Raw genomic sequence first — 24500 nt, 5'->3', positions numbered from 1 at the left:
AGTTCTAAGTCTTGGCAACTGTCTGCCCGAAGTCTCATGTCTTTAATTTCATTACCCCGCAACGCCGATCTCCTCCATCCTCTGGTTTAGATCACAACCCCGCCGGCAGTATCCCCGGCTCCTTCTCGAACTCAAACACTGCTGACGCGCAATTCCAGCCGTTGTAAAATCAACCCCCCTCAACGCTACATGAATCTCATAGCGCTCACTCACGGCCAATCACCCCGGAGGGCATATGCAACTCTCAGTATTTTCTTTTCCATTCCCCTCCCCCAACTGCCGCCGGCCTAGCACCGAGCGGAGTTCCTCACCGTGAATTTGATGGTCCCCCCCCAGCCAGCATTTACCGTTTGCATGCCGGCCTCCCGTCAACCGTCAAGTGGACAGCCAAACTTGACGGCACCCCCGCCAATGCGCAAGCGGACAACCCACTGGCAAAAGTAAGGGCACATCAACCTGTCCGGCAACCCGCCGTCCAACCCGAGCCCCCCTACAAAAGCGGTCAGGGCCGCTTGCCCACCGTTCAACCACCATTCAACCACACACCACCGCACCACCGGCCATTTGCCGGCCGATCACATCACCCGCATCCCAAAGCAATGCTTTTCCAATTGTTTTTGACACTCACTCTCAGGATAGCTCCCGGGCACTTTTGGTTTGGTTTGACGGCCACCAGGGCACTTTTTTTTTGTTTTATTGCATTTTAAAATGTTTTGTTGTTTTTTTATCGTTTTTTTTTTTTTTTTTTTTGGACTTTTATTGATTTCTTTTTTCTTTTCTTCTTCTGAGTACATGCTAGGGAGGGAAAGAGAGAGAAATTGCGCGCAGAATACAATTGAGAGAGAGACTGGTAAAAAGAAAATGGCCGCACTACTGCTCATGGGTAAGGTCAACTTCTGTTTGGAGAAGTGCCGCCATGTCTGCGTCAGATGGATTGTCTCCATACAGCGCATATGATAGATAAAGTGATCAACATCGCGCCGTGGCACTAAGTGTGAACTATGCATGAATCTTGGAAAATCATTATTTTGAGGTGGATGGGAGGCTCTTCAATGAGGAAGACTGCACAATGACTAATCTCCAAAACAACAGTACTTGACCTGAAATCTTGAGTAGTATGCTGAATTCTTGACGACCTTGACAAATGGCATCTAGAATGACAGGGCAAAGTTGGACAATTGTGTTGTGAGTTGAGAGGTTGAGTGAGTGAGTTGAGAGGTTGAGTGAGGATGCAAAGGATGGCTCATGGTATAGGGTTGTGCTTACCTTGAGGGAGAAAAACAATGAATGTGATGGGGGAAGACTGACCTGGCAATGGAGGATTGGTGACGACGCCTGCCCATATCAATCCAACCGGTGGCCACTGCGAGCATCACCACGTTAGGGTTCTCCCGCCCACAAGGTGGGTACCGGGTCTGGCGGTGGGGGCTCCTTTGATCCACCCCCCGCGGAACCCTGGCTGATCTCCGGAGTAAAGTCGTCCCCAACTGATGGAGTCCCATCGGGGGTTGAGGAAGAAGCAGCCAATAGAAAAACTTACGACTACTGGCCAGTAAGGAAATGTGCTCGTTAATGCTTCATTGGGGCAGATTCCCAAGTGGTGGGGAGGAGGAGGGTCTTGAAGCAGAAGCAATCGGAGATTCTCAGCCGGCTCTGATGGCTTGGTTGGCATAATGTGGGAGGGTTGTGTGGAGGATTGTGATTTGAGGTGGTGAGGCAAGATGAGGATGTGTGAGGGTCAGGTGGGTGGATGGTGAGTGGTGAGGCAAGATGAGTTGAGGGGAAGTTGATTTTGGTTGCCCGTCCTTGCTGATGTGCTTACCAATAGTGGTTCTTGACTGCATATTGCCGCTGTGCCCGACGGCGGATATGTAGTCATCTTTATTTGCCGGCTGTTTGACCCAGGTAAGATATGTTAACTTGCCTGAAGTCGTGTGAAGTGAGGTGCTTGCTGGCGCACTGTCAGTTTGCTGGCAATTTGACGGCGCACAGGTCAAATTGCCAATTGTTTGTCTTGCGCGGCAATTTGCCGAGCAAAACCTTAATCCGCGCAACTGCCATGTAGGGGAGAAGAAGGAAAGAAAAGCTGGCTATTCAGACTTCTCAAACTTTGATACATTAGGACGGTTCACGTAGGGCCAAAATCAGCAAGATCAATATAAAGTTTATCCCAAGGTCCCAGCCAATTTGGCTGGGAAGGCTTGCTGATTTATAAAATCAGCAGGGTGAAAAAATCCCTACTTGAACTGTCCTATTATCTTTAAGCTGAGCAATGATTCCATCGCTCAGGCCCCATTGGATCATCCGCTTGTCCGTAATTCTCTTGGAGCTGAGAAACTTCGGATGAGTGATGTTGTTTTTATCGAGTATTGCAATAACTTCTTTGCGTTTTTCCGGACAAATCTTGATGAAGTCAATGTATTTGATAAGCAACTGGAGATTGGGGGTGACCACGGGAGCATCATCAGAGCTTGCGGATGGACTTTGTTCAGGAGGCCGTTCGGAGGTGTGAACAAGTTTCCTTCTTTTTGAAGACAACGTCTCAAACTTCATGTCGGCCGGGGGGGGAGTAGAGCAAGACCCCAGCGACCCCGTTGGCCTTTCAAGCAAGAGCACACAATATTAGTCTTTGAGATAACTGGATTAAAAAACCCAACTTACCAACGAAGTCACCCATTTTTGGGCCACCCCTGCGGTCAAGGGGATGAAGCAATTCAGATTGGTTGGATGGACATACACCGGAAGCTTCTTTTGATATTTTGTGTTTGGTGGGTGCGTGGCATAGATGTTATTCATGTATATATTGATGGGGCTGAATAGATCGGGCGTGATAATGTCGGCCGGATGATCTGGGGCTGGGTGACTTAAAGAGGCCTGTTGGGCAGCCTCAACAGTCAATATGTGATTCTTGACTTCGACGACCGCTTTGGCATTCTTGCGTTTGGTTGCTGGGTTTAGCATTTGAATAAACAAGTTCGCCGAGGTCTGATCCTTCCCAAGCGCATTCACGGCGTTCATCCAACGACTGAAAGATTGTTCGTCGGTAATCGAGTAGTTCTTTGATTTCCTCAACTCGGGTGCTGTCTTACCGTGCATCCAGAGTTTCCAACTGAGGCGCGGAGAGCCCTTCTTAATGGCATTTTGAATCAAAGTACCAGCTCCGTCGTATCAGTCATTGCATGCCGCAGATATCTTCTCTTGAAATTCGCCAAGGGTCATCGGTCCAGCAGTAATCGAAACATCAAAGTTTCCCCCGGAGTCGGCGGAGTTGACCAATGTCCACTGGGCTTTATATTGCTTGCCGTCTTTTGGGCAAAGTAACTTGAACCCCGTGTTGCAAACAACGACCTGCGGCTGCATGTGCACAGAGTAAAGAGAGCAAAAATAAAAGTTAGAAACATGTTGATAGAGAGCCACGAGGAACAAAAATCTCACTGGTAGGTTGCTCAATGGTTCGTTAGGAAGGTGAATCCGCTGGTATTCACTAGCGCTAAAATAGCCCGGAGGGGGGTTCTCCCTTCCGAAAAGATCAAGCCCGAATTGAGACATTAGAAAGGTGGTAATCGGTATGTGTTGAGGGTAGTAAACCAGGAAATGGGGGGGGGATTGAATTCGTGCTGCCTGTTGACCATCCGGAAAATCGAGCCACATCCTCACAGGAGTGGTGCTGTGCCTGTTGACCATCCGGAAAATCGAGCCACAGCCTCACAGGAATGGTGCAGCTGTGGCCGCCAGGATCATGGCTTTTGGAGGAAGGTGACAAACACAGAACTTTAATTTCACATTCACCAAATTTGGTGAACCTTGCTGAAAATCAGTCCAACCATTCATAAAAACACAATACATATTTCCAGTTAAAAACAGTCTGCCACATCTGCCCCTTGTCGCCGCTCATCCTCATTTCCAGCTCTGAAAAACACCGACATGTCTTCTCAATCCAACGCTGGTTCCTCCGGTGCTCCTGGCTCTGGCTCGACTCTCTCCCGTGGAATCAACCGCCAAGGTAATCGCTGGCGCTCGCTTGATCGGGTCCCAACGCCCCGAACCGGAACCCGTACCATTACTCCAACCAGGATGGCTCCTACTACTACAACAACCCGAATGGCTCCACGTTAGTTGTCTTTCTTATATACACGTCTATCAACCTACAGACCCTAATATCAGAACTCCCAGCTATCATAACAATGGAAAAGGCTCCGCCACCTACACGCCACCCCCTGGCAAGTAATCGTGGCGTCTGGTGACCCGTGCCGGCAAATATGTACACCTGACCTTTTGGAGTATCACATAACTTTAGTGCAAGTAGAATATCAATCCGTAGATCCCTTACTCGCATTGGCTTTCCATCCTGTTCCGTGTTGCCATCTCATTAGTACCTGATTTTGTGGCCCACCAACACAACACTTGTGTCCAGTTATGTGGTTCCTGATGTTTCGACTTCTGCGGTTCTGACAGATATTTACCCCAAAACACGGTGATGTTTGCTCATAAATTTAGAACACTCCCTTGGTCCAGCCATCGCGGCCTAGCCGGCAGGTTGTTTATGTACATTGAACCGGCCGTAAAAAAGAGCGTCACAACTTTCTGTTCCCCCACATACCTGGCAGATTCCTGACATTCTACTTCGCTGAGCTCCCTTTGGCTGTCCAGTCTGAGTTAAATCCCTACTGTGCGGAACAGTTTTTAGGACTTCCCGTTAAAACTGTTAACGTGGAAGGAAAGTGACAAGTCTAAAACTTACTCGCCGGTGAAAATTGTTTAAGATGCCTTGAAGTTTGAGGCAACGGGAAGTCCTCCACTTCTTTACCCTTTGCCTCGATAGACCACTGAAATACACTCAAAGGATCTGAGCACTTAACATTTGCTGCAATTTGTGAGCTGCATGCTCGCCGGCGGAGGATGCTGTGGAAAATTAACTCGGTCCCAGTTTTGAGTCTCCCCCCTGGTGTGAGCAGGTTTGCATTCTCAAATGGTCACCCCGCAGGACCGCTCATTTATTTGCGTCCAGCTCTTCTCTACCTTGGCTGGGAGCCCGGATGTGTTGGACTTGAAGACGTTTAAACAAGCTCATATTATTACGCCCTTCGCCGATTTGTAAAGAGTCTCGATGAGAAGATGAGCCGGGGACCAAGTTTGGTAAGAACGACTCCCTGGAGGATCCTTCGACGTGAAGTCGTTTTCTCGAAGTGATATCATAGGTTGTATCAGCTCCTACCAACCGAGTGCCTTCTGTGTTCTACCCACCAGGGGAAAGGCGCATTTGTTTCTTCAGACCCTTGACCTCAAGAAACATGTTTCATCATTTCTGGCTCTCCCGATGTCCCGTTTGACCAATTAGGCCAGTAATATTTATATGTGCCACCGGCGGATCGGAGATTGGTGTGACGCGTTGTTCGTTATTTTTCTCCTCGTTCATGCCACTGCTAGTGGCCTAGTCCTCGACAATCGAACCCCTTCATTCGTTCCTGCCCCAACCGTAATTCACCCCTCCCACTCGTTATTCCGGACCCCAGTCAAAAGCCGACACCTGCTATCTTTTTTTTTCATCTCTTCTCGCACACTGCGACCTGCGGGGAAGGCGATCATTAGGAGCCTGCTCGCTTTTGTCACCAACTATTTTGCACCGCGCTGCTTTATGCCTTGCACCTGCCTCTCCAGGAAAAGGAAGGAGAGGTCTCCATCGGTTCCACCTCTTCAAACAGACCTTACTTTTCAAGCCAACCCACCCTCTGAACCCGTACCGGAACCCACCTCGCCTTTCCTGAAGCTGGGTCGGTTGACGCTATTGGCCCGAATAGAAAGGGCATTCAATCCTTCACAGGCAGAAGAAAAGGTGAAACAATTGATTTCTCATATCCCAGCAAGCCATTCTGTAAGCTTTACTATAAGCTGCACTGGCGCACCAGTGCTCGAAGTTAGTCGAACCTACTACCGAGTGCAACCGGTACCCCAAATTCAGTCATTGACACTTTCTTCTTATTCTTCTTTCTAATGCGAAAAATAGATGGACCTCCCTCCTCCTATCCGGCCAGAATCAATAGTAGGATGCCCTTCAAACCCACATCCGAGCCACGGGTTTCATGCGGTCGCGACTAAACAGAATTATCTCCAAGAACCCCCCGAAATTCATGAAGTGATGCCCAAGCACACTACTTCAGCTGGATTCATTCGTAGAAGTGGCGGCACTATTCCAAAGAAGCTGTTCGTCACATAAAAACTGCTTCATGATTCACCCCACAGACTAATTTTTTTTATCATCCATTCTCATTTGTTACAGGGTACTTGATACGCTGCCAGGAACCCGATCACATTCACTGATAACCCCTTCTAATGCTCGGAAATCGCAATATGCTGTTGTTCTCGAAACATCCCAGCCCCTGGTTCAACCGCCGATTTCCCCAGAACCCACTCCGACATTCGACAAATCAAACTCACAGTTTCATCAAGGATTCCACTCTTCAAACCCCTCTATGAGCTCAACCCATTCTACTGGATTCCCTACCGGGAGCTCTCTACCACAATACGCCACCGTGCTACGGCCGTGTCTTGGGGAGCTTTTGACCCCGCCACTCACCCCACCGCCTAACGTTCCGTTGCCACCCATTCCAACTGCACCGCAATCCACCGCTTGGCCAATGCGGACGCACAGTCTCTCCCTGATATCTCGACCATCAAACGTAAAACCAAATTTGACGGATTTCTCATGCCCTCGAGATGTTCACCCTGACTTATGGGGCACAATCCCACACAAGAACAGACCAAGAAGCAAATCTTCGCCCCTGAGGTCAGAGATGAAGCGAACTTCATCTCATGCCCCTCCTCCACCAGGCCACCCACTAAGGTTCCTCTCATCACCCAAATCATTTATCTCCGACTCTGAAATCACTGACGACACAAATCCAACCAGCGAGGAAGGCGAAGCACCCTGCGTGCCGATCGCTCTGTTTGAGTGCACATACTCGCCACCTCTCCCACCGCCAATCATCCAAAACTTCGCCCAGCAGTACCATCCGTCCACTAGATTTTCCTCTCAAAAAATTTCCTTTCAGGAGCGCTCCAAAGCCTGTCATAATTTCTCTGCATGATCCAACACAATTTTCTCATCCACCTTCATATCAAGCATTCAAAGGACCGCACTTCTTGTGAATTCATTTCCGGATGTAAATTATTATTCTTTTCAATAATATCATCCTCCCGTTTGACCGATCCATCTGGTATGTCTCCCAGAAGCGTGCAATTATCTTCTCGAGGCCATTTTTTTGGTATTGATGTCTGTTAAGAATGCCATTTTTTACAGGAAAGTTTCAAATGAGTGAAAATGATGAACGGGATTTCCAACCTAGCTTCCTCTGACTAGAAGAACAATAAAAAATATTAAGCATGCAGTTCAACTATAATGGATCACAAACTAACCCATGCTCCCCTCTTACACACGATATGATCAGCATCCACACGCAACATTCCTTTTGTTTATCATACATTGCTTGAAACTCCAGGGTGTCTCACATCAGTTATGCCACCAGGCCTTCTTTATGCCCTCAAGAAAAACTAAGATGCCTCAATATCCACCATCACTTAAGAGGCCAATGTCTTGCTCAACCAATTTTTTCGTTGGTTTTTATTATCGACAAATTATGTACATGTAAAGTAGCAAGATCCATTTCAAGCTTTCGTGCTCAACAATCACATCATGAACAGCAGATCATCCAACACACTTTTCGTATTATTGTGCAATCATACCCTTCCAACCAAGATAAGAATGATCTAGAAAGCTTATAAGAAGTCTCAGGGGAACCTTAATTTCACCTGTGGCACTTGGCCAAGTTCAGCTGAACTGGGTGGGCTGAGCTTTGCTCAGCTTGAGCGGATCAAGCCCGCCCTTGTAGGCTTCTAAGAATTAGTAGTCCAGGGGTTACAGTGTAGCTCTCTAAGAATCAGGAGTCTAGTGGTTTGCAGTGTAGCTGCACACCCTGACTGACACAGCTGACAGCCTGCTGTTGTTCAGGCTGCGTGCAACACCTTGTTGCTGCGGGTTCGGGTTTCCTCTGATACCCTGGCTAGGGGCCAATTCATCGACGAGGGAAGTCCAGAGATACGAGGCGAGCGGGAGGGGCGAAGAGAAAGAATAGGGATTCGGCGAGAGTCGGAGCGGCATTAGCCGAGGGCGGCGTAAAATAGTGGAACACGCAAGGTTAAGAGACCGAGAGCGCGGCCAGAAAACAAAAGCTCCAAGCTTCACACGGACTGCAACCGCTGAGAACGCTTGAGTGGGCTGAGGACGCTTGATTACAGCAGCGATTTGTCGGGAAATATTACACAAGGGGAGAAATGTTGTGGATGAAAAGCACGTAGAATGCAACCGAGTCCGCTGGCGAAAGCGTTGGTTCTCAGCTTTTCTTGCTGCTCCTGAGGAAGGGTTATAAACCCGATGCAACCATCATCATGTTTGTTGCCCAGACCGCACGTCAGCTACTCACCACTCCTCTCTTCTAATCCTTCCTTGACGAGACACCCAGCCGGTCTACGAGTAGCACGTACCAAAAGGTAGAAACGAGATGGAAGCCACTTCAAATCCTGGAGACTTGAACGGCAGTGAAGACCTACCCATGTTGAGTCCTGGCGACTTGGAAGCAAATCCAGCGGATGCATCCGCGGCATCCCCTGCATCCCACCTGCCCGCGACCGGCAACACTCAAATGGATCACAACTCCACGTCCTCTGCCGATTTCGCGCATCACCAAGCAAACGAACCCACCCAATACCCCGCGGACTTCCTGCAATTCAGGGGAATAGTTGACCATCAGTTGCAACAGATGCCAACCGAGGCCCTCGTCTCGGCTGCCGACATCCTCGGAGTGGAAGCCGCCTTGCCGCCACTCCGGGTGGATCATGAGGAGATTGAAGGTGAGTTTTGGTTCATCATGGACGCGAGGCGTGCGCGTTCAAATTTATCCCAGGAGGTCACTAGCACCTTGGATCGGCTCCAAAACCTCACATTGGGCCCAGTCCCTTCTGATCCTCCTGAGCATGAAACTTCAGCATGTTCTATATGTTTGGAAGATTATGCCGAAGGCGATCATCTAGTTGTGCTACCCTGCCACGACTCCCACCAATTTCACCGGGATTGCCTAGAGGTGCGTTACTTTCACAAATCCTCAAAGGAAAGCCTATCTGACACTCTCACGTTCCTTTCTTTTTTCTTCTTCTTAGAGTTGGCTCCAAGGTAACTTCAATTGTCCTATGTGCAGGGACAGCCTTGGACGGCCACCTCCCAGCGGCTAACTTGCGAAATAAAACTCTTTGGATTTTGCTACTTTCATTCAAACTGTACTTTAATGCTAACTAACGTGTACTCTGCTTGCGCGGTCATAATCAAAATAAAAACCCTAAAACATAATTTTTCCCTTAACCAATGAGCCTGCACGTTTTTCAGGAACTAGTGAGATATTGGAGGACTTTCTTTCAAATCTGCTGCCCTGCTTTAGGGCCTCAGGGTTGAGGGACTGAGCAGTGAGAGAGGTCCAAAAATGACAAGGGGCGGTGGTTCTAGCCATTACATATCCGAAAGCTCAAGACTTCACATGAACTGCAACAGCTGAGAACGCTCGTTTGCAGCGGCTGAGAACGGTTGATCACAGCAGCTGAGAAATCACTATTGCGGCAGGGTTGTGTTGCGAAGTGTTACATAGCGGGAGAAATGGTGTGGATGAATGGAAAAGCTCGCAAAATACCACTCAGTCGCTGGTGAAAGCGTCTGAAAGCGTCGTTCCTCAGCTTGAGGATATGGATATAGACCGGGTCAGTTTATCTCCGTATCACGGTATATCTTTCCGCAACCTGCACGCCAGCTACAACCACTCTTCCCTTTCAATCCTTTCCTTGACGAGACATCGAACGAGCCTACGAGTACATTGAACGTACCGAAACAAGAACCGCGATGGACCCCACTCCGAATCCTGGAGACTTGAGGGGCAATGAAGACCTGCCCGCGTTAAGACCTGGTGGATCGGAAGCTTTGCCAGCGGATGCATCCGCCGTGATATCTGCATCCCAGCAGACCGCCGCCGACAACATCCGGACGGATCCTAACCACACGCCCATTGCCGATTTCGCGCGTCAACAAGGAGACCGCCCTCCCCAATATCCGGCAGGCGTCCGGCGATTCGTCGGACTAACCGATAATCAACTGCAGCAGATGCCAGACCAGGCCACAGTCATGGCTTCCGGCGTCCTTGAAATGGCCCACACCTTGCCGGCACGGCGTGTCGATCATGATGAAATCGAAGGTGAGTATTGGTTCATCACGAACTGGCGGCGCTCGCGTTCCATTCAGGAGGTCACCAGCACCTTGGATCGCCTCGAAAACCTCATCCTAGGCCCTTTGCATGAAACTTCAACATGTTCGATATGTTTGGAAGATTACGTCGAAGGCGATCGTCTAGTTGTGCTACCGTGCCATGAATCCCACATTTTCCACCGTAAATGCTTGAACGTATGTTCCTATATACCTTCATACATCCTTAAAGGAATACCCATCTGACCGTCTCGTCTTCCTTCCGTTTTTTTTTTTGTCTTCTCAGAAATGGCTGCTAGGTTGCTTCAACTGTCCTTTGTGCAGAGATGACCTTAGACGACCACATCCCAGTAGCTGACTTGGCGAAATGGAAACTCAATGGATTTTCCTTGTTTCATTCAAACTGTATTTTTCCAACCGGTGCATGATTTGCTTGCTTTCCGAGGCCCCGGATCAATGGAATTTTTGGTGTCTTGATTGGGCGGCAGTAGGAAGCCCCATGTGGTATTCTTTCAAAACATGCCCAGCCCCGTTAGATGCTGGCTGGCCGTAACAAAAGCAAGCCAACAACCCGCCCTTTTTCCATCCCCTCGCATGTCTTGGTCCTCCTTCTTCACTCCCCCGCCACTTCCAGGAAACAACCACCTGTGACCGTTTAGTGGCAAAAAGGCAAGTGAAGGGCGTAGAAGAAAGCGCCCAATGGGGGGCTCGAACCCCCGACATTTCGGTGTCACATCACATGTAGCGTGTAAAAGCCGAATGCTCTACCGACTGAGCTAACCGGGCCACTTCTCCTTCCATGTTTGCGTATATATGCTACAGTTGACTTGAAGGCTCTCATTGTGGAGGTGTAACATCTCGATCTTCGAGTTTCCAAGAGAAGATTGGACCCCGGGCGGATGTGGGCGTCTCGTCACAAGTGACGAGATTCGTAAGAGGGATTCAACGGTCTTGGGACGGCAGTGGAGTATAGCTGGGACAAAGTATGGGTCGCTCAGCCGACACCAAAGGCAAGCTCCCCGAGGCACCATTACATCCTGTCGCACAGCGGAAGAAACGCTCGGAATTTTTTTCAGCGACAAATCTGCAAAAGTATAATTGCGAAGTAGGCGAATCGGATACACAAAAGAAAATTGGCTACATTGCAAAAGTCTTTTCACCCGTTGTATATAAAGATGTGTATTAGTTTGGATGTTGCCAGTTGACATGACGAGATCGAGCATGAATGAATGATTGGCTTTGAAGGTGGGGCTGGCAAGCGGAAAACAATAGAGATTGATCCAGGGTAGAACAACAGCATTTCGAAGGATAAATAAGGCTAAGAACTGAACCTGGTCACAACGCTTAGGTCATGCGCTTTTTTATATATTTACTTTCGTTTTTTTTTTGTGGGTGAAAGAATTAGAACCGTCAATGGGCTTTTTAATATTTGATTCAGGGGAGACAGAGAAAAGTTACAAATGTTTTTGTGGTACTGATTTTTAGAGGGACTGTCTTATAAGACAAACGCGCCGACGAAGAGCATAGCGGAGGCCAGGACAAGTCTTCCTGGGGAAGAAGCTGATTGGATGCCAGCGGAGTTCTGTGCGTTTTGAGCAGCCGCGGAGGTCAAGTTAGCCCCGTCAACCTGTGTGATACCTGCCGTCTCGGTCTTGATTGGGGAGGGGGTTTGTCACGATATTAGCGCTATCTTCGATGTTTCTTTGGCCAGACCATCCAAACAGAGACTCACCGAGTTGTTCTGGTTGACTAGGGGGAAAGTCGGCGTGGCGGTCGAAGCTTCAAACAAGCCGTTGACGAGGTGGAGAACTCCGTTCCGGGTAATAATGTCACTCTGAACAATCATCAGAGTCCTGTCTCCTGTTCGGGCGTAAGTGCCGGTGGCATTGGTGATGAAATCAATGTGGCTACCACCGGCAGATGTGGCGTTGGTAACGTTTGCAATCGTGGTTGAGTATAAAACAGTTCCCTGAAAAGCAAACCGCGCGTGTTAGAGTCGTCATAGTCGTGAATCCATAACCCTCAACGAGCAGATCGCGGAGGGAAGGCTTACATTGACAATGTGGCTCAATAGAATCCCTTGGAGGTTAGCGTTCGGAGGGGGGTTGGCCAAAGCAGCATTGACTGGGGGATTTCAAAGCCGCTGTCAGTCATTTCGAGAGAAGATGCTGGAGTAAACGGATCAGTGGAAAGAAATAGAACGTACTGGGCGCAAAAATGGTGAGTCCAGGTGTTTGATCTAGCTGCTGGAACAACTGCGGAGCTGTGCCGTTAACGGCAGCCACAAGGCTGGAAAGCTCTGGGATAAGAGCGGCAGTGGCAGCAATCGTACCGGGGATGGTGAGCGCGTTGGGGATACCCTGGAAGGCCTCGGAAACATCAGCTGACAAGACACATACTTTCCGGAGTGAAACAGATCAAGACGCACGGCTAATTCCAGGTTCTCAACACGAGTGGCGTTGGCGACGGTGATGTTTTTTGTTGGTTCAATAATGGTCAGTACACCATTGGGTTGCGCACCCAAAACAAGCACTTGGCTGTCATTTGCAGCTAAAGGAGAGGCCAGAAAGACGTGTTAATGCTGGGGGAAAGTGTTTATTGAGAAGGGAGCTACAGCGACTTACGAAGGTTGACGTAGGGCGCTCCGCGGAGTGCAGTGCGCACGATGGCATGGCCATTGGGAGGTAATCGTGCGACGTCCAAAGTCCCAGGCACAGTATGGTAGTTCAAGAGTGCGGTGAGGTCTGCCGGGCTGGTTGAATTCAATGGTAGCTGCGCTAGGGCACTGTCGACGGGTGCAAAGACGGTGTGAGGGCCTTGCTGGAGCTGTGAAGCATAGCTTTGGCCGGCTGGCGATGCGATAACTGTGGCCAAGGTACCGGCACCCGCCGCGCGCAGGGCATTAGGAATGGCCCCAGTCGCATTTCCAGCGGGGACCGGTGTCCCGGTAGTATTACCAGCTCCGGCGGGAGGGTTGGCGGCTCCAGGAGTGGTCGGGGCCGCTGCATGGAGCCAAATAGAGGAGATCAGTCGGAAGATAAAGACAGAAGCATGAAAGCAGATACCCACGATTGGCAGCACCACAGATCGAAGGGGTCAAGGGGAGTCCTGCTGCAATATCAGCTGCATTGCAGTTTTGCCTGTTTAAGTGGATCAGATCGCAGCTTGCATGAGCCGCTTGAATTGACCAATGATGATGGAGTGGAAAGGCTCACCTCAAACACTGGTCATAAGCTGTGGCAAAAATCTGAGGGTTTGAGCAATAGCCCTCCGAGATCTTGACGGTTGCACAATTGCGAACACAAGGCGTGACGTTGGCCGGAACTTGAGCCGAGACGTGGTTGAGGCTCAAGGCCAACAAGAGCGCTCCAGAGAGTGAAGTGAAAGCAGACATGCTGTGTGTGTGTTGGTGTCGTCGAAGATATCACGAGTGAAGTGGTTGGGCTGCGACGGACTAAATTAGATTATTAAGGAGGGAGTCGAGCAAGGAGAGGGAAAACAGAGATAAGTTAGTAAGTAAGGAAAGAAGCGCAACACTCAGGTTGGTTTGGGCTGGGTGGAGAAAGCGGCGAGGAGAAGAATTGGGAGACTGGGTAAATATGAGAGAAAGTCGGCTTTACTTTGAGCGGAGCTTGTTGGGCAGGTCAACCAGAGGGGTTGGACAGGCTGGCGATGGAGATGGCCCTGGGATGGATGGATGGACGAGTGGGAGTTGGGCAGAGGCTGGCGAGGATGGTCAACTCAGAGTCAGGGGGGATGTAAGGATGGGCGGCGAGCTGAGGAGAGGGGTAGGCAGGCTGAGGCAGGCAGCTTTATAGATGCCCAGCACCCAGGCAGGTCGGCTGATCGACGTAAATATCTGCATGCTGGGAGTGGGGATTTCAAAGAGAGTGATCGGTTGGATCCGCGGGTGTGCTGCCGGGATGGCTGATTGAGGTATGTAAGTCGAGCCAAGCAGGGAAACGCCGCCGATCAGAATCCAGATGGAGCGCGACAACCACCAGCTTACCGATGGCAGCCGAGCGAGCCAAGGGAGAGAAGGAAGCCCGGGAGACCATCACCCAGCACCGAGTGGTACAATTACCACAGGCGCGTGCCCAACGGCCACAGCTCGGCTGCCCCCAGATCTCTCGAACCGGCGGCAGTTGAACTCCGAAGGTCACGCACCGTCAACTGAAGTCAAGAGAACTCAAGGGTGGGATCCGGCAGGATCGTTCAGACTAAGAACCTTCCACAAACAAGTCGGCTCATGTAAGCAGCCGAGTGAAAGAGAGCCTTCCAAAGCCATCGCGGTGACGACAAGACAAAAAACACGTGTCAAGTGAGCAAAGACGGGAGGCTATATGTAGTCCAAAGCAATAAACCCTCGGATTGGGACACCCTTCGGACCCACTTTGTATTCCTGCATTAACCCAACCATGTGTGTCTCGGCATCGGCAACACTTGCCCTCCGAATGTACCAAACGGCCAGAATGGGGAAAAGACCGGAGTTAGTTCCCAATCTTGATTCGTTCGCTTAAACAGCTCGAAACAACAGCGATATTATATCTAGGGAAGAAGTGTGAATGCGTGACTTGAAAGGGACCGTTGGGACCGGATTTCAGATCAAGCCTGTAAACTCACTTCGGGCAACGTCACATCCGAGAACCGAGCCAAGTAGGAAACTGCAGCAAGACTCATGACCACAAGGCCAAGCTCCACCCAAGTCTCTGCCGTCACCGTCAAGTTACCACAGTGGTTTCGACACTCCGCCAATCAGATCACAGTTGTTGAAATTGCATCGACATCATTTCTGGTCGGCTTTCAAGTTTGCTAGCTGAGAGAGGAAAGATGTCGAGACCCATCCTTACACAGTTAACTGCGGGCCCGGAGGCTTCGTAACATGCTATCGAACAACGGCCAAACAAACGATATACAGCAGGAAGTTGTCCGATATTGCACTGTGGGATAATCAGTCGGTTGGTAATTGGCCGGCCACACACTCAAATCATGCCAAAGAGCAGAGTCAGTGGTCTCTCCAAGCAGCCTGGCCAACAACAAGCATGTCCTGATATATGTAAGGAGAGCTGATGCGTGGTCGCACATGAACCGGATGAGGTCACGGAGTAGTAAAAGGATTTTGCTGTAGAAATAGCTCACTATAACTTGCATTTTCCACATCCAACTATTCACTCGCTATGCATCCCAACAACACAGTGTCATTGGTACCACTTCGATCCAAATAATCGTCGGACTTGTGCTGCCCAGCATTGCTTAAGCGCCCCAAAAACAAGCTCCTTATGTGGCTCTGGGCGCCCTTTTCGCATGTGCTCTATTATTGCACGCCCTGGCGAGGGTCTGGGAGTGTCCCAAAACTTTAGTGCATCACGGGCAAATACACCGTGCATGTACTGCTGAGTGCGATGTTTCAAAAAGTGACTGTAAACTAGATAACATCAAAATACCCCAAAATGCTACGGCTTGAAACCTGCACAAAAATAACATGCCAAAATGTATGCTGCCCTATAAAATAAATCTGAGGAAAAATTAGAAATCATAGCATTTTTTTCTTGTAGAAATTTGAAAAGCAATGAGGTTGGGTCAAAACATCTTTTTTGTGATTTTTTTTGTTATGCACTAATTTTTTTATCTCTTGTTCATTTAGATCATTTTCCAACAGTTTTTTTTACCTGTTTGTTTTGTTTTTTTCCATTCTTGATCCAATTTTTCTGCTTCACTCTTCCTCCTATGTTTCCGGCCTTTCAAACTGCTTTGGATCATTTGATTCTAATCTTCATTTCTCCATTTTTCTCAAACCAGATTTCCTCTCTTGTGATGTGAAGTTCATTCAAACTAATTAATCCCATGCATATCTTGCCATCCACTCCTCTTCGCTGTCTATATGTAGTTTCAAGTTGTTATGTTTGGTGAGACGATAAACCATATCATTGATCTCCTCAACCATCATATAATTCTTCAGTTCAGAACCTTTGGCAGACAAGTTTAATTCTTCCTGCTCTTTGAGGAGTATTTTTATCTTATCAGAAAAATCAATCACTTGTTCCAATGTTGGGGAGGGCAGGGTGACTTTTGCAATGTTTCCAAACCATGGGAGATCTTGTTTGACGCTTTGTAACCTTGCCCGGATCCCACTACTGTAAGACATTGCTTTGAATTTTTCCATGAAATTGCCGCCAATCCTCTCTTCTTCTAACAAATCTTTCCCATAGTTTTCTGTGACAAAATCTAAAATCAAGAATAGAATATTGCGGTATATTTCCTTTCCTTTGATGTTTTTAAGGTCCCCAATTTTCACAAAGAGTTTGGCTATATCTGTGAGATGATTCTTTGCTTTCTGTATCTCCATGTTCAGCTCCTCTGAGCGCTGGTCTGGCAAGTGATCTGTTGCTAACTTGCTTTCTAATGTACCTACTAATTTGTCTTTCTTGAAAAAGTTATCATTGATGTTCAATCGGGAAAACTCTTCTTGAATATCTTCTAGCTCATTGTCAGTGCTCTTCTCTGGAGAATCTTTAATTGCTGCAATAGTATTGAATCTATCATCAGTGATGAAATTGAGCTTGAGTAAACCATATGGTGCTCTTCTCTTTCCTTCAGAATCAAGCACTTTTGATTCACACCAAAGAAATGAAAAGGGAAGAAATTGACACAGAATTGACTTGTCAGTAAAAAAGATTCACATCAATTTTTTTTAGCTAGGATGAATTTTATCTCACCTTCAGTCATATCTTGGTAGGGGAAAGCATTCTTTCCAAGGGAATAATGGACATATTTGCTTGGAAAATTCAAATAGTCATTGTGACTAGAATGTTGATTTTCATAAGCATCAAAGAAAAACCCAATAGTGGAGTTTTCTAGGGTTTTCTTATTCTTGAAGAATTCTGTGTAGTCTTCTTCAGTCATCAAATTTCTTTTGTACATAAAATGGACCGTCTTCAGGATTGAATTTTGGAGGCGGAAGATATTTCTATCATTGTGAATATCTTTGAAATCAGCTGCTTTCTCAATTTCAAATGAGCCAAAATTATGAAGTAGAAGATTTAGCCTCTTGACCAAGTCCGTACGAGCCTTGCTTTCTAAGCTCACAGGCCACTTCAACTGGCACAAATGTTCAAGAAAATTGGAGACTGCCTCCAGAAATTTGATTTTACCAGGCACTTTACCTCGGATCTTCAAATGAAGAAAATCCTGGTAAGAAAGTGTGTGCTTTAGAGGTTGAGTTATTTTTTCTATCGGAGAGGATCCATATTCAAAGTAGATAAGATGAGGAATGTCTTCTTCTTGAACCCAGTGACTTGTGATTGAATTTCTTCCACCTAATCTTTTCACTTCTTTCTCCACGTGGGGCAACAGGAGATCCTGAATGTGTATTAGTTCTTCAAGATCCTCTGAAATCTGGATGGTGCCTTGTTTATCTTGTGATATTTGGCTTTTGAAAACCTCCCCTATTGCTTCTGCCACAAAAACTCGGAGATTCCTGAGTTCATCAATTACATCCAGAGCTGCCACTGTCAAAATAAATTATGATTGTCAATTTTCCTCAAAAACACACCATTTTGTAAATAGGATGAAGCCAATTTTTTTGTAACATTGATGAATTTCAGACTCACATGGTTCACGCAATCCTATTGGCTTTATATACCTTGTGTTTCTCTCAAAGACATATTTTGCATAATCAGAAGCTGAAATGTTTATTAAGCAAAATTAGCTTTAGTTTGCTTCCAAATATTTCTGGGCAGAATAATAAATCAGAAATATACCTTTTATTGCATCCTCCAACTCTTGTGTATTAAAATGCTCTGTTGTGAGAAAAGGGGAGGGGTAAGTGGCTAGAGTTTCTTTGCTACAATGTATGAGCAGGCAGCTGACCTATATCTTGTGATCCTATGTGCTTGACTATGGCGCTTTGTATGTCTAAATCAAGTGGTTTAAAATTGAATTCTCCATCATCCAGAGATTTTACTGTCAAATTTGAATTCTTCTGGTCAATTATCACAAATAGGACTGAGATTCTCATTTATGAATTTTTAACATACCTGGTTGTGATGATGCTTGCTTGAACGTACTCATGAAGTATTGGCGATACACATATTCTTGAAACCTGCTTACATAGCTTAATTGTATTTTTTCACTCCTCCTGGTGAGTTAATTTCATAAATGGTGAGAGAAAAATTAGGTATTCAGCTTTAAGTATCTTGTTTGAGATCCTTTTACAACAGTGGGGGTTGTCAACCCAACACTGCAACCCAAGTATACAATCTGTATATATATGGGGTTCAGTTTTTACAATCTTATTGCCTGAAAGTTAAGAGGATTTTATTCTGGTTCAAAAGGCTGTGTAGCCTTTTCAAATTAATAAATCATACTTCAAAGGGCTGCATAATATCATGGCCAGTTTTGATTCCTCCCAATCAGAAAAGGTATGCAACTTCACCACCAGTCCATAAGTGTATATGATGGGACTGACTGCAAGGGATCATTCTCAGTATATCATAACTTGTTGAATGCAATCACACACCATGAATTACTGCTTACCACAGTACATGGTGGATTTATGAAGGATGTAACATAGTCTCCATTTGAATATATAAGATAGATGAGAAGGAAAAAAAACACCCACCTTGCTACTTTATAAAGATCATCTGTAAAACAAGGAATGAGTAAAGTGGTTACAAAGTCGTTCGGAATGCAGGAAGTACCTTTTGTTGCTTTTGAGATTTTCCCGGTTTTTGAATCAGCTGTAGAAGTTACAATAGTTATGACTTCAGTAAATTTTTGATACCATGGATCAACACTTGGCCAGCTACGCTAACTGTTGAATTAGCTTGGCGTAGCACAGATTAACACATCTATAGTTTTATTGTGCTTGCAGTTTGATGTAGATGTATTGCGCTAACATTATTATTTTTTTACTGGAAGACACCATGCTACTTTACAGTCCCTTTAAGCGTAAAAATCCACTCAAAGTGGGGTATTGCAGTGTAAAGAAGCCTATTGGCACTAAAAGTTCAGGAGAGCAAGGGCTTCCACGCTCGCGCTATGTGGCGGTTTTGCGCCGTGTATTGTAGCAGCTCATGATGGGTGGCTCACCTATTTTCTCTATTTCTAAGGGTTGGTTGGTAGCAATTGCCTTTCTCTTCTTTTGAGATTCACCAAGTTTACCCAGGTTCTGGATCATCTTTGGAAGTTACAATACATTAATAGGTCAATACCCTTTTGCTACCATGGATGTATGGGTCACTCACCTGTTTTCTCTTCTCTTTTTGTTCATTGGAAGCTATACCAAATGATTCATTCTCAATGGCACCGGGTTGATTAAATTCCATCTTTTCAAAGCCATTTGATTGATCTATACCATCATTGATGATGTTGGCTTGGCCTTGAGACTGTATTCCAGAAACAACTAGAGGTTTTTTATTTGAAGAAAGTTAGAAACGTCAGATCAGGGTTATGTTTTCTAGATAAAATTTATCAGATCCAAGGACAAACCTTTTTCAACTGGAGCCGAATCAGACAATGCAGGCAAGCTATGAATTACTGGAAAGTAGTGAAAGCATAAAACTGCAACTAGAATTTTTTTTTGTAATTGCAAGAAGTTTGACATGGCAAAGTTTTGGAATTGAGTATGAATCTGTGTAGAAGGGATTTTTGATGCTGGGGATTGATGGAGGAATTCCACATATCAGCCCTGGTTTTTATAGACACACTCTCAAGCATGATTTCCTGCATGCAGCAAAATCACTCAACTTAATATCCCACTACACATGATGAGGTAAGTATGACTGAATGAATGATTTTCACTCAGTGCGAAACCTTCTCTAGGAGAAGTGAAAAAAACCAATTCTACCTGGTTTTGCGATTGTTTTAATGAGGTGAATCTTGAAATGAGCCCATCCAAAACCAAATCTGTTGAGCTTTTACAATAAACTTGACAATAGTCAAGGCCCTGTAAATCATGGTTGTCATGTAGATGGGGGCAAGAGGCACCAATAAATATACCACTACACATGATGAGGTATGTATGACTGAAGGAATGATTTTTCACTCAGTGTAAAAAATTCTGTAGTCAAAGTGAAACAAACCAATCCTGCCTGGTTTTGCAATAATAATGAGATGAATTTTGAAATACATAAGCAAATCCAAAACCAAATCCGTTGAAACTGTACAATATTCTAAACTTGAAAATAACCAAGGCCCTGTAGATCATGGTTGTTGTGTAGATTGGGGAAGGTAGGAAACATGTCTATGTCAGGGGAAAAGGTATCAATAAATATACCACTACACATGATGAGGTAGGTATGACTGAAGGAATGATTTTGCACTCAGTGTGAAAACTTCTCTAGTAGAATTGAAACAAACCAATCCTGCCTGCCTGTGCCAGGGAAACAGGTATCACTATCAAGGCTTATACAGGTGTTGACGAAGGTGAGTACGGTACAGTGCTGACCAACCTGGCATTGGACAGTGGCAGCATGCTGAAACAACAGTCAACCTCAATCTACATCTACATATACATATACACCCTGGGCAAACGCGGGTCATGTGAGCCAAACATGTTGCATGGTCCTGTAGGCCTTTCAGGTTCTGGAGGACCTGTCACACTTACAGTACAGCTTGCATGGTACTGGCCTGCAACTGTCATACTAAATGACATGCAGGAATTCAATTACTGCAAGCCACGTATTGTAATGGTGATGTCAACACTGCCATATAATTCGGGCACAACCCCATACTTGGAACATCACAGCATATTACATGTCATCCCAAGTCATCACAGGCCATCACCTGACATCACACGCGCCATAAATAATGAGTTATCTAACTGAAGCCTCCATAGGTGGAACATTTGATCTCACCGGGTTCTTTTTGCTCTACCTGCGCCACTGGAGGTTGATTTGACTGAAATTGTTGGATTAATTGGTTGGTTGACAGAACTGACAAAGATTTCTGTTGCTTGAGTAGATGACTAGAGGCCAAGGCGGCTTCGCCGCTGCAAATCTTATTTTTACATTAATGTGTTTGACACCCCGTCTAGCCAGACTTCACAGCTCAGACTGTGAGCCTGGCCTATCCATCCCTCAATTCTCCCAAACTGACTTCCCATTCTCCCTTGAGACAACTCCTCTGGGTTTCCTTCTCACAGGAAGACCACCCCTGCATCCATCCACCACCATCAAGTCCAATAAAAGTTGAGATTTCCTTTGTTGGCCTCTGCATGTTTTTTAATATTTTCAGGTAAGTCTCTGTCAACTTCCTACTATCATGAACTCTCTGATCTAGGAGTACTTGTGACCATTCCATCTATCATATAAGGGCTTATGAGTACCAAATTATGTGTTGCTAGCTTAGTTTCCCTGAGGTGCTGAAATTTGTCTATTGCTACTTCACATACAGTTTGGCTGGTTTGCATAAAATTCATGCTTATCCAAAGTGCCATTATCTTGAGTAAGTTGTGTTAAATTAAACAAAACACATAGTTATTCAACCACCAACAAAGCTGATATTTTTATGATTGACAAGCTGTTGGTTTTTATTCATTTCTATTTCTTATTTTTGGTTATGGCTATGTGCTAGCTATTGATGTGGACAAATTATATAAGACAAGGAAAAGAAACAATGACATAAAACTTGAAAATCTATTCAGTCAGAATTTTTTCTTTGACCTTCTTTCAATGAAAAACCACTCTGACCTTAAGAAATATCTTGTTAGACCAACCAGGCATTCAAATATGGACTCCAAACTTGGTAATCAATATTTGACTCTTAGACACAGGATAAAAGGGTAAGTGACAGGAGACATACCATCTGAAGTTCAGGTGTTGAAGTCACACAGTTGAGAATTCCTTTAACACCAGAAAAACAAATATTCACTTGATGGCAAGTGACATGATGCAGCTTTGGTTTCTGCTCCAGAGCTACTCTAGCGCTGCTCCAAGTCTGCTCCACCAGCACTTGTAGAGCTTGCAGGACTGCACCAGAGCACTCAATGTGGCACAGTCAGCTGATCCTAATTTTTTCCCAGGAACAGCTGATGCTCATCATAAGCTGAGCAGTAGGCATTGACTGAGCCTGGGCCAAAGCTGAGCATTGGCTGAGCCTGGGCCACAGCTGAGCATTGGATATTCCAAGCCTGATACAAATCCAAGTGTCAGCTGGACCAAGAATATTCCAAATCTGAGCATCAGCTTAACCAACAATGGTCCAACGCTGAGCATCATCTTGGAAAAGGCTTGTGCAGATCTTAGGATCAGCTGGGACAATACTGTTCCAAAGATTAACACCAGCTGGCCCAAAAATTTTCAAAAGCTGAGCATCAGCTGAGCCAATGCTGGTACAAAGCTGAGCATTGGCTGAGCCAAGGCTGTTCTAAAGCTGAGTATCAGATGTTTTGAGACTATTAAAAAGATTAATATCACCTGAGCCAAGGCTGTTCCACAGCTGAGCATCAGCTGAGCCAAGGCTGGTCCACAGCTGAGCATCAGCTGAGCCAAGGCTGGTCCACAGCTGAGCATCAGCTGAGCCAAGGCTGGTCCACAGCTGAGCATCAGCTGAGCCAAGGCTGGTCCACAGCTGAGCATCAGCTGAGCCAAGGCTGGTCCACAGCTGAGCATCAGCTGAGCCAAGGCTGGTCCACAGCTGAGCATTGTCTTAGCCAAGGTTGGTCCACAGCTGAGCATCAGCTGAGCCAAGGCTGGTCCACAGATGAGCATAAGCTGTTACAGGAGTGGTCAGACTCAGAATCTGAGCATTGGCTGGGCTGAGATTTATCCAAAGCTGAAAATCAGCTGAGCCAATACTGGTCCAAAGCTGAGCATTGGCTGGGCCAATGATAGTCCTAATCTGAGTCTAAGCTGAGCCATGACTGGAATAAAGCTGAAAATAAGCTGGGCCAGGACTGGTTCTGATCTGGGAAATAAAGCTGAGCATGAGCTGGGCACCAAAGCTGAGCATAAGCTGGGAGCTAAAGCTGAGTATCAGCTGACCAGAAATAGGGATCAGTGGTGCCCAGCAAAAACTGAGTATCTCCTGTGGAAATTCTTAAACTGGTTAGATGGTGGGTAGATGGTGGGTGGATGATGGGTAGATGGTGGGTAGCCCGCTGGAGCTGGCATGATGTCACTTGTCATCAAGTGACTATTTTTTTTTCCTGGTGCTGAATCCAGGGTTCTTGTTCATTGATATTGTGATGCGGATCCTAACATCTGCATACATTGTATCCAAGCCCTCGGGCAGTCCTGAGTAAATCTCTCCAATCTTGATTCTAAAATCCTGAAAAACTTGATATTTTGGTAGGGATTTAAGGTTCACAGGCTTTTGTTAGATGGCATGGTGCTACTAGTACAGTAGTAAAAATAAAGACAACTATGCAATGCTGATGTTGCACCGACTTGTATTGAGATAAAAACAGAGGGCTAATTTTTTGTGAGATGACTGCACGCGTCATGATTTGAAATACAAGTGGATATGGTTAAGATGAAAATGCTTTTGATGAGATCAGAAGTTAGGGAGATTAAGGGTCAGTTGTTTGGAAAACAAAGGCCACTGTGCTTGAGTACTTACCAAGTTATTGACAAACATTCCACAAGGTTTTAGTGAACGGCCTCGGTGCTGAGCAAGAGTCCAGACGGGTCATAGAGACACTCTTATATTTCGTGCAGAAAGAGACCCGGTTCCAAGCGGACAAGTTCAATCATGAAGTGTTGGCGGCGGCGCTCATAAAACGTCGGATCCTTCACAACGCATCGGGTTTCTTGGAAAGTTTGAAGCCATCTACGGAACAACTGTGGAGATACCTCAACCTCCAGTAAGCATCAGATTTTGGCCAATCACAGTTCTTGTTGTGCCATGCGGACCACGGCAACCTTGATTTTTGGGGCGTACATGCGATAAGACATAGAATTGGAGGTACTGGTTGGTGGAGGTTGTTGTTATTGATTGGCGGAATACGTGTCAATGGATATTGGTGGGATTGATGATGGGCGCTGGCTCCTGATTGCACAGCTGCCTTCAGCCGGTCATCCAATCACAGCAATCCCCCCGGGGCTGTGTATGGCAGAAACCCAAAGATTAAACGGGTGCTGTGCCCCGAAGTCCATAACCTTACCATCCAAAAATTCTTGGAAAGCCCAAGCATTATTAGAAACACAACACATAATTATGTTGGCTGTTGTGCCTATTTGGTCCTATTTTTCAGGGGTTGTCAAAG

General features: G+C 46.3%; 6 protein-coding genes across 6 annotated transcripts; 4 read left to right on the top strand and 2 right to left on the bottom strand.

Moving 5' to 3' along the window:
• Positions 1 to 3924: 3924 nt before the first annotated feature.
• On the top strand, positions 3925 to 4244 carry PtA15_3A246 (uncharacterized protein; the record flags this gene model as incomplete). The annotated part of the gene is made up of 2 exons (XM_053167195.1): positions 3925 to 4111; positions 4174 to 4244. The coding sequence occupies 2 exons, from the start codon at positions 3925 to 3927 to the stop codon at positions 4242 to 4244; spliced, it is 258 nt and encodes an 85-aa protein (XP_053018436.1).
• Positions 4245 to 5635: 1391 nt separating this feature from the next.
• On the top strand, positions 5636 to 7085 carry PtA15_3A245 (uncharacterized protein; the record flags this gene model as incomplete). The annotated part of the gene is made up of 3 exons (XM_053167194.1): positions 5636 to 5872; positions 6005 to 6201; positions 6278 to 7085. The coding sequence occupies 3 exons, from the start codon at positions 5636 to 5638 to the stop codon at positions 7083 to 7085; spliced, it is 1242 nt and encodes a 413-aa protein (XP_053018435.1).
• A 1470-nt stretch (positions 7086 to 8555) lies between these two features.
• On the top strand, positions 8556 to 9282 carry PtA15_3A244 (uncharacterized protein; the record flags this gene model as incomplete). The annotated part of the gene is made up of 2 exons (XM_053167193.1): positions 8556 to 9134; positions 9211 to 9282. 2 exons carry the CDS (start codon positions 8556 to 8558, stop codon positions 9280 to 9282), a joined length of 651 nt encoding a protein of 216 aa, XP_053018434.1.
• Positions 9283 to 9937: 655 nt separating this feature from the next.
• Positions 9938 to 10540, top strand: PtA15_3A243 (uncharacterized protein; the record flags this gene model as incomplete). The annotated part of the gene is made up of 1 exon (XM_053167192.1): positions 9938 to 10540. One exon carries the CDS (start codon positions 9938 to 9940, stop codon positions 10538 to 10540), a length of 603 nt encoding a protein of 200 aa, XP_053018433.1.
• A 1249-nt stretch (positions 10541 to 11789) lies between these two features.
• PtA15_3A242 (uncharacterized protein) lies at positions 11790 to 13688 on the bottom strand (the record flags this gene model as incomplete). Its single annotated transcript, XM_053167191.1, has 8 exons — positions 11790 to 11945; positions 12027 to 12263; positions 12348 to 12418; positions 12501 to 12654; positions 12723 to 12844; positions 12919 to 13296; positions 13364 to 13434; positions 13510 to 13688. 8 exons carry the CDS (start codon positions 13686 to 13688, stop codon positions 11790 to 11792), a joined length of 1368 nt encoding a protein of 455 aa, XP_053018432.1.
• Positions 13689 to 16130: 2442 nt separating this feature from the next.
• Positions 16131 to 19620, bottom strand: PtA15_3A241 (uncharacterized protein; the record flags this gene model as incomplete). The annotated part of the gene is made up of 7 exons (XM_053167190.1): positions 16131 to 16900; positions 17011 to 17802; positions 18164 to 18256; positions 18331 to 18431; positions 18915 to 19032; positions 19385 to 19472; positions 19540 to 19620. The coding sequence occupies 7 exons, from the start codon at positions 19618 to 19620 to the stop codon at positions 16131 to 16133; spliced, it is 2043 nt and encodes a 680-aa protein (XP_053018431.1).
• Between the last annotated feature and the right edge of the window lie 4880 nt (positions 19621 to 24500).

Source organism: Puccinia triticina, chromosome 3A (genome assembly GCF_026914185.1).
Source record: "Puccinia triticina chromosome 3A, complete sequence".
Taxonomy (NCBI): Eukaryota; Fungi; Basidiomycota; class Pucciniomycetes; order Pucciniales; family Pucciniaceae; genus Puccinia; species Puccinia triticina.
The sequence above is the reverse complement of the archived record's forward strand: the minus strand, read 5'-3'. Positions and strand labels throughout refer to the sequence as shown.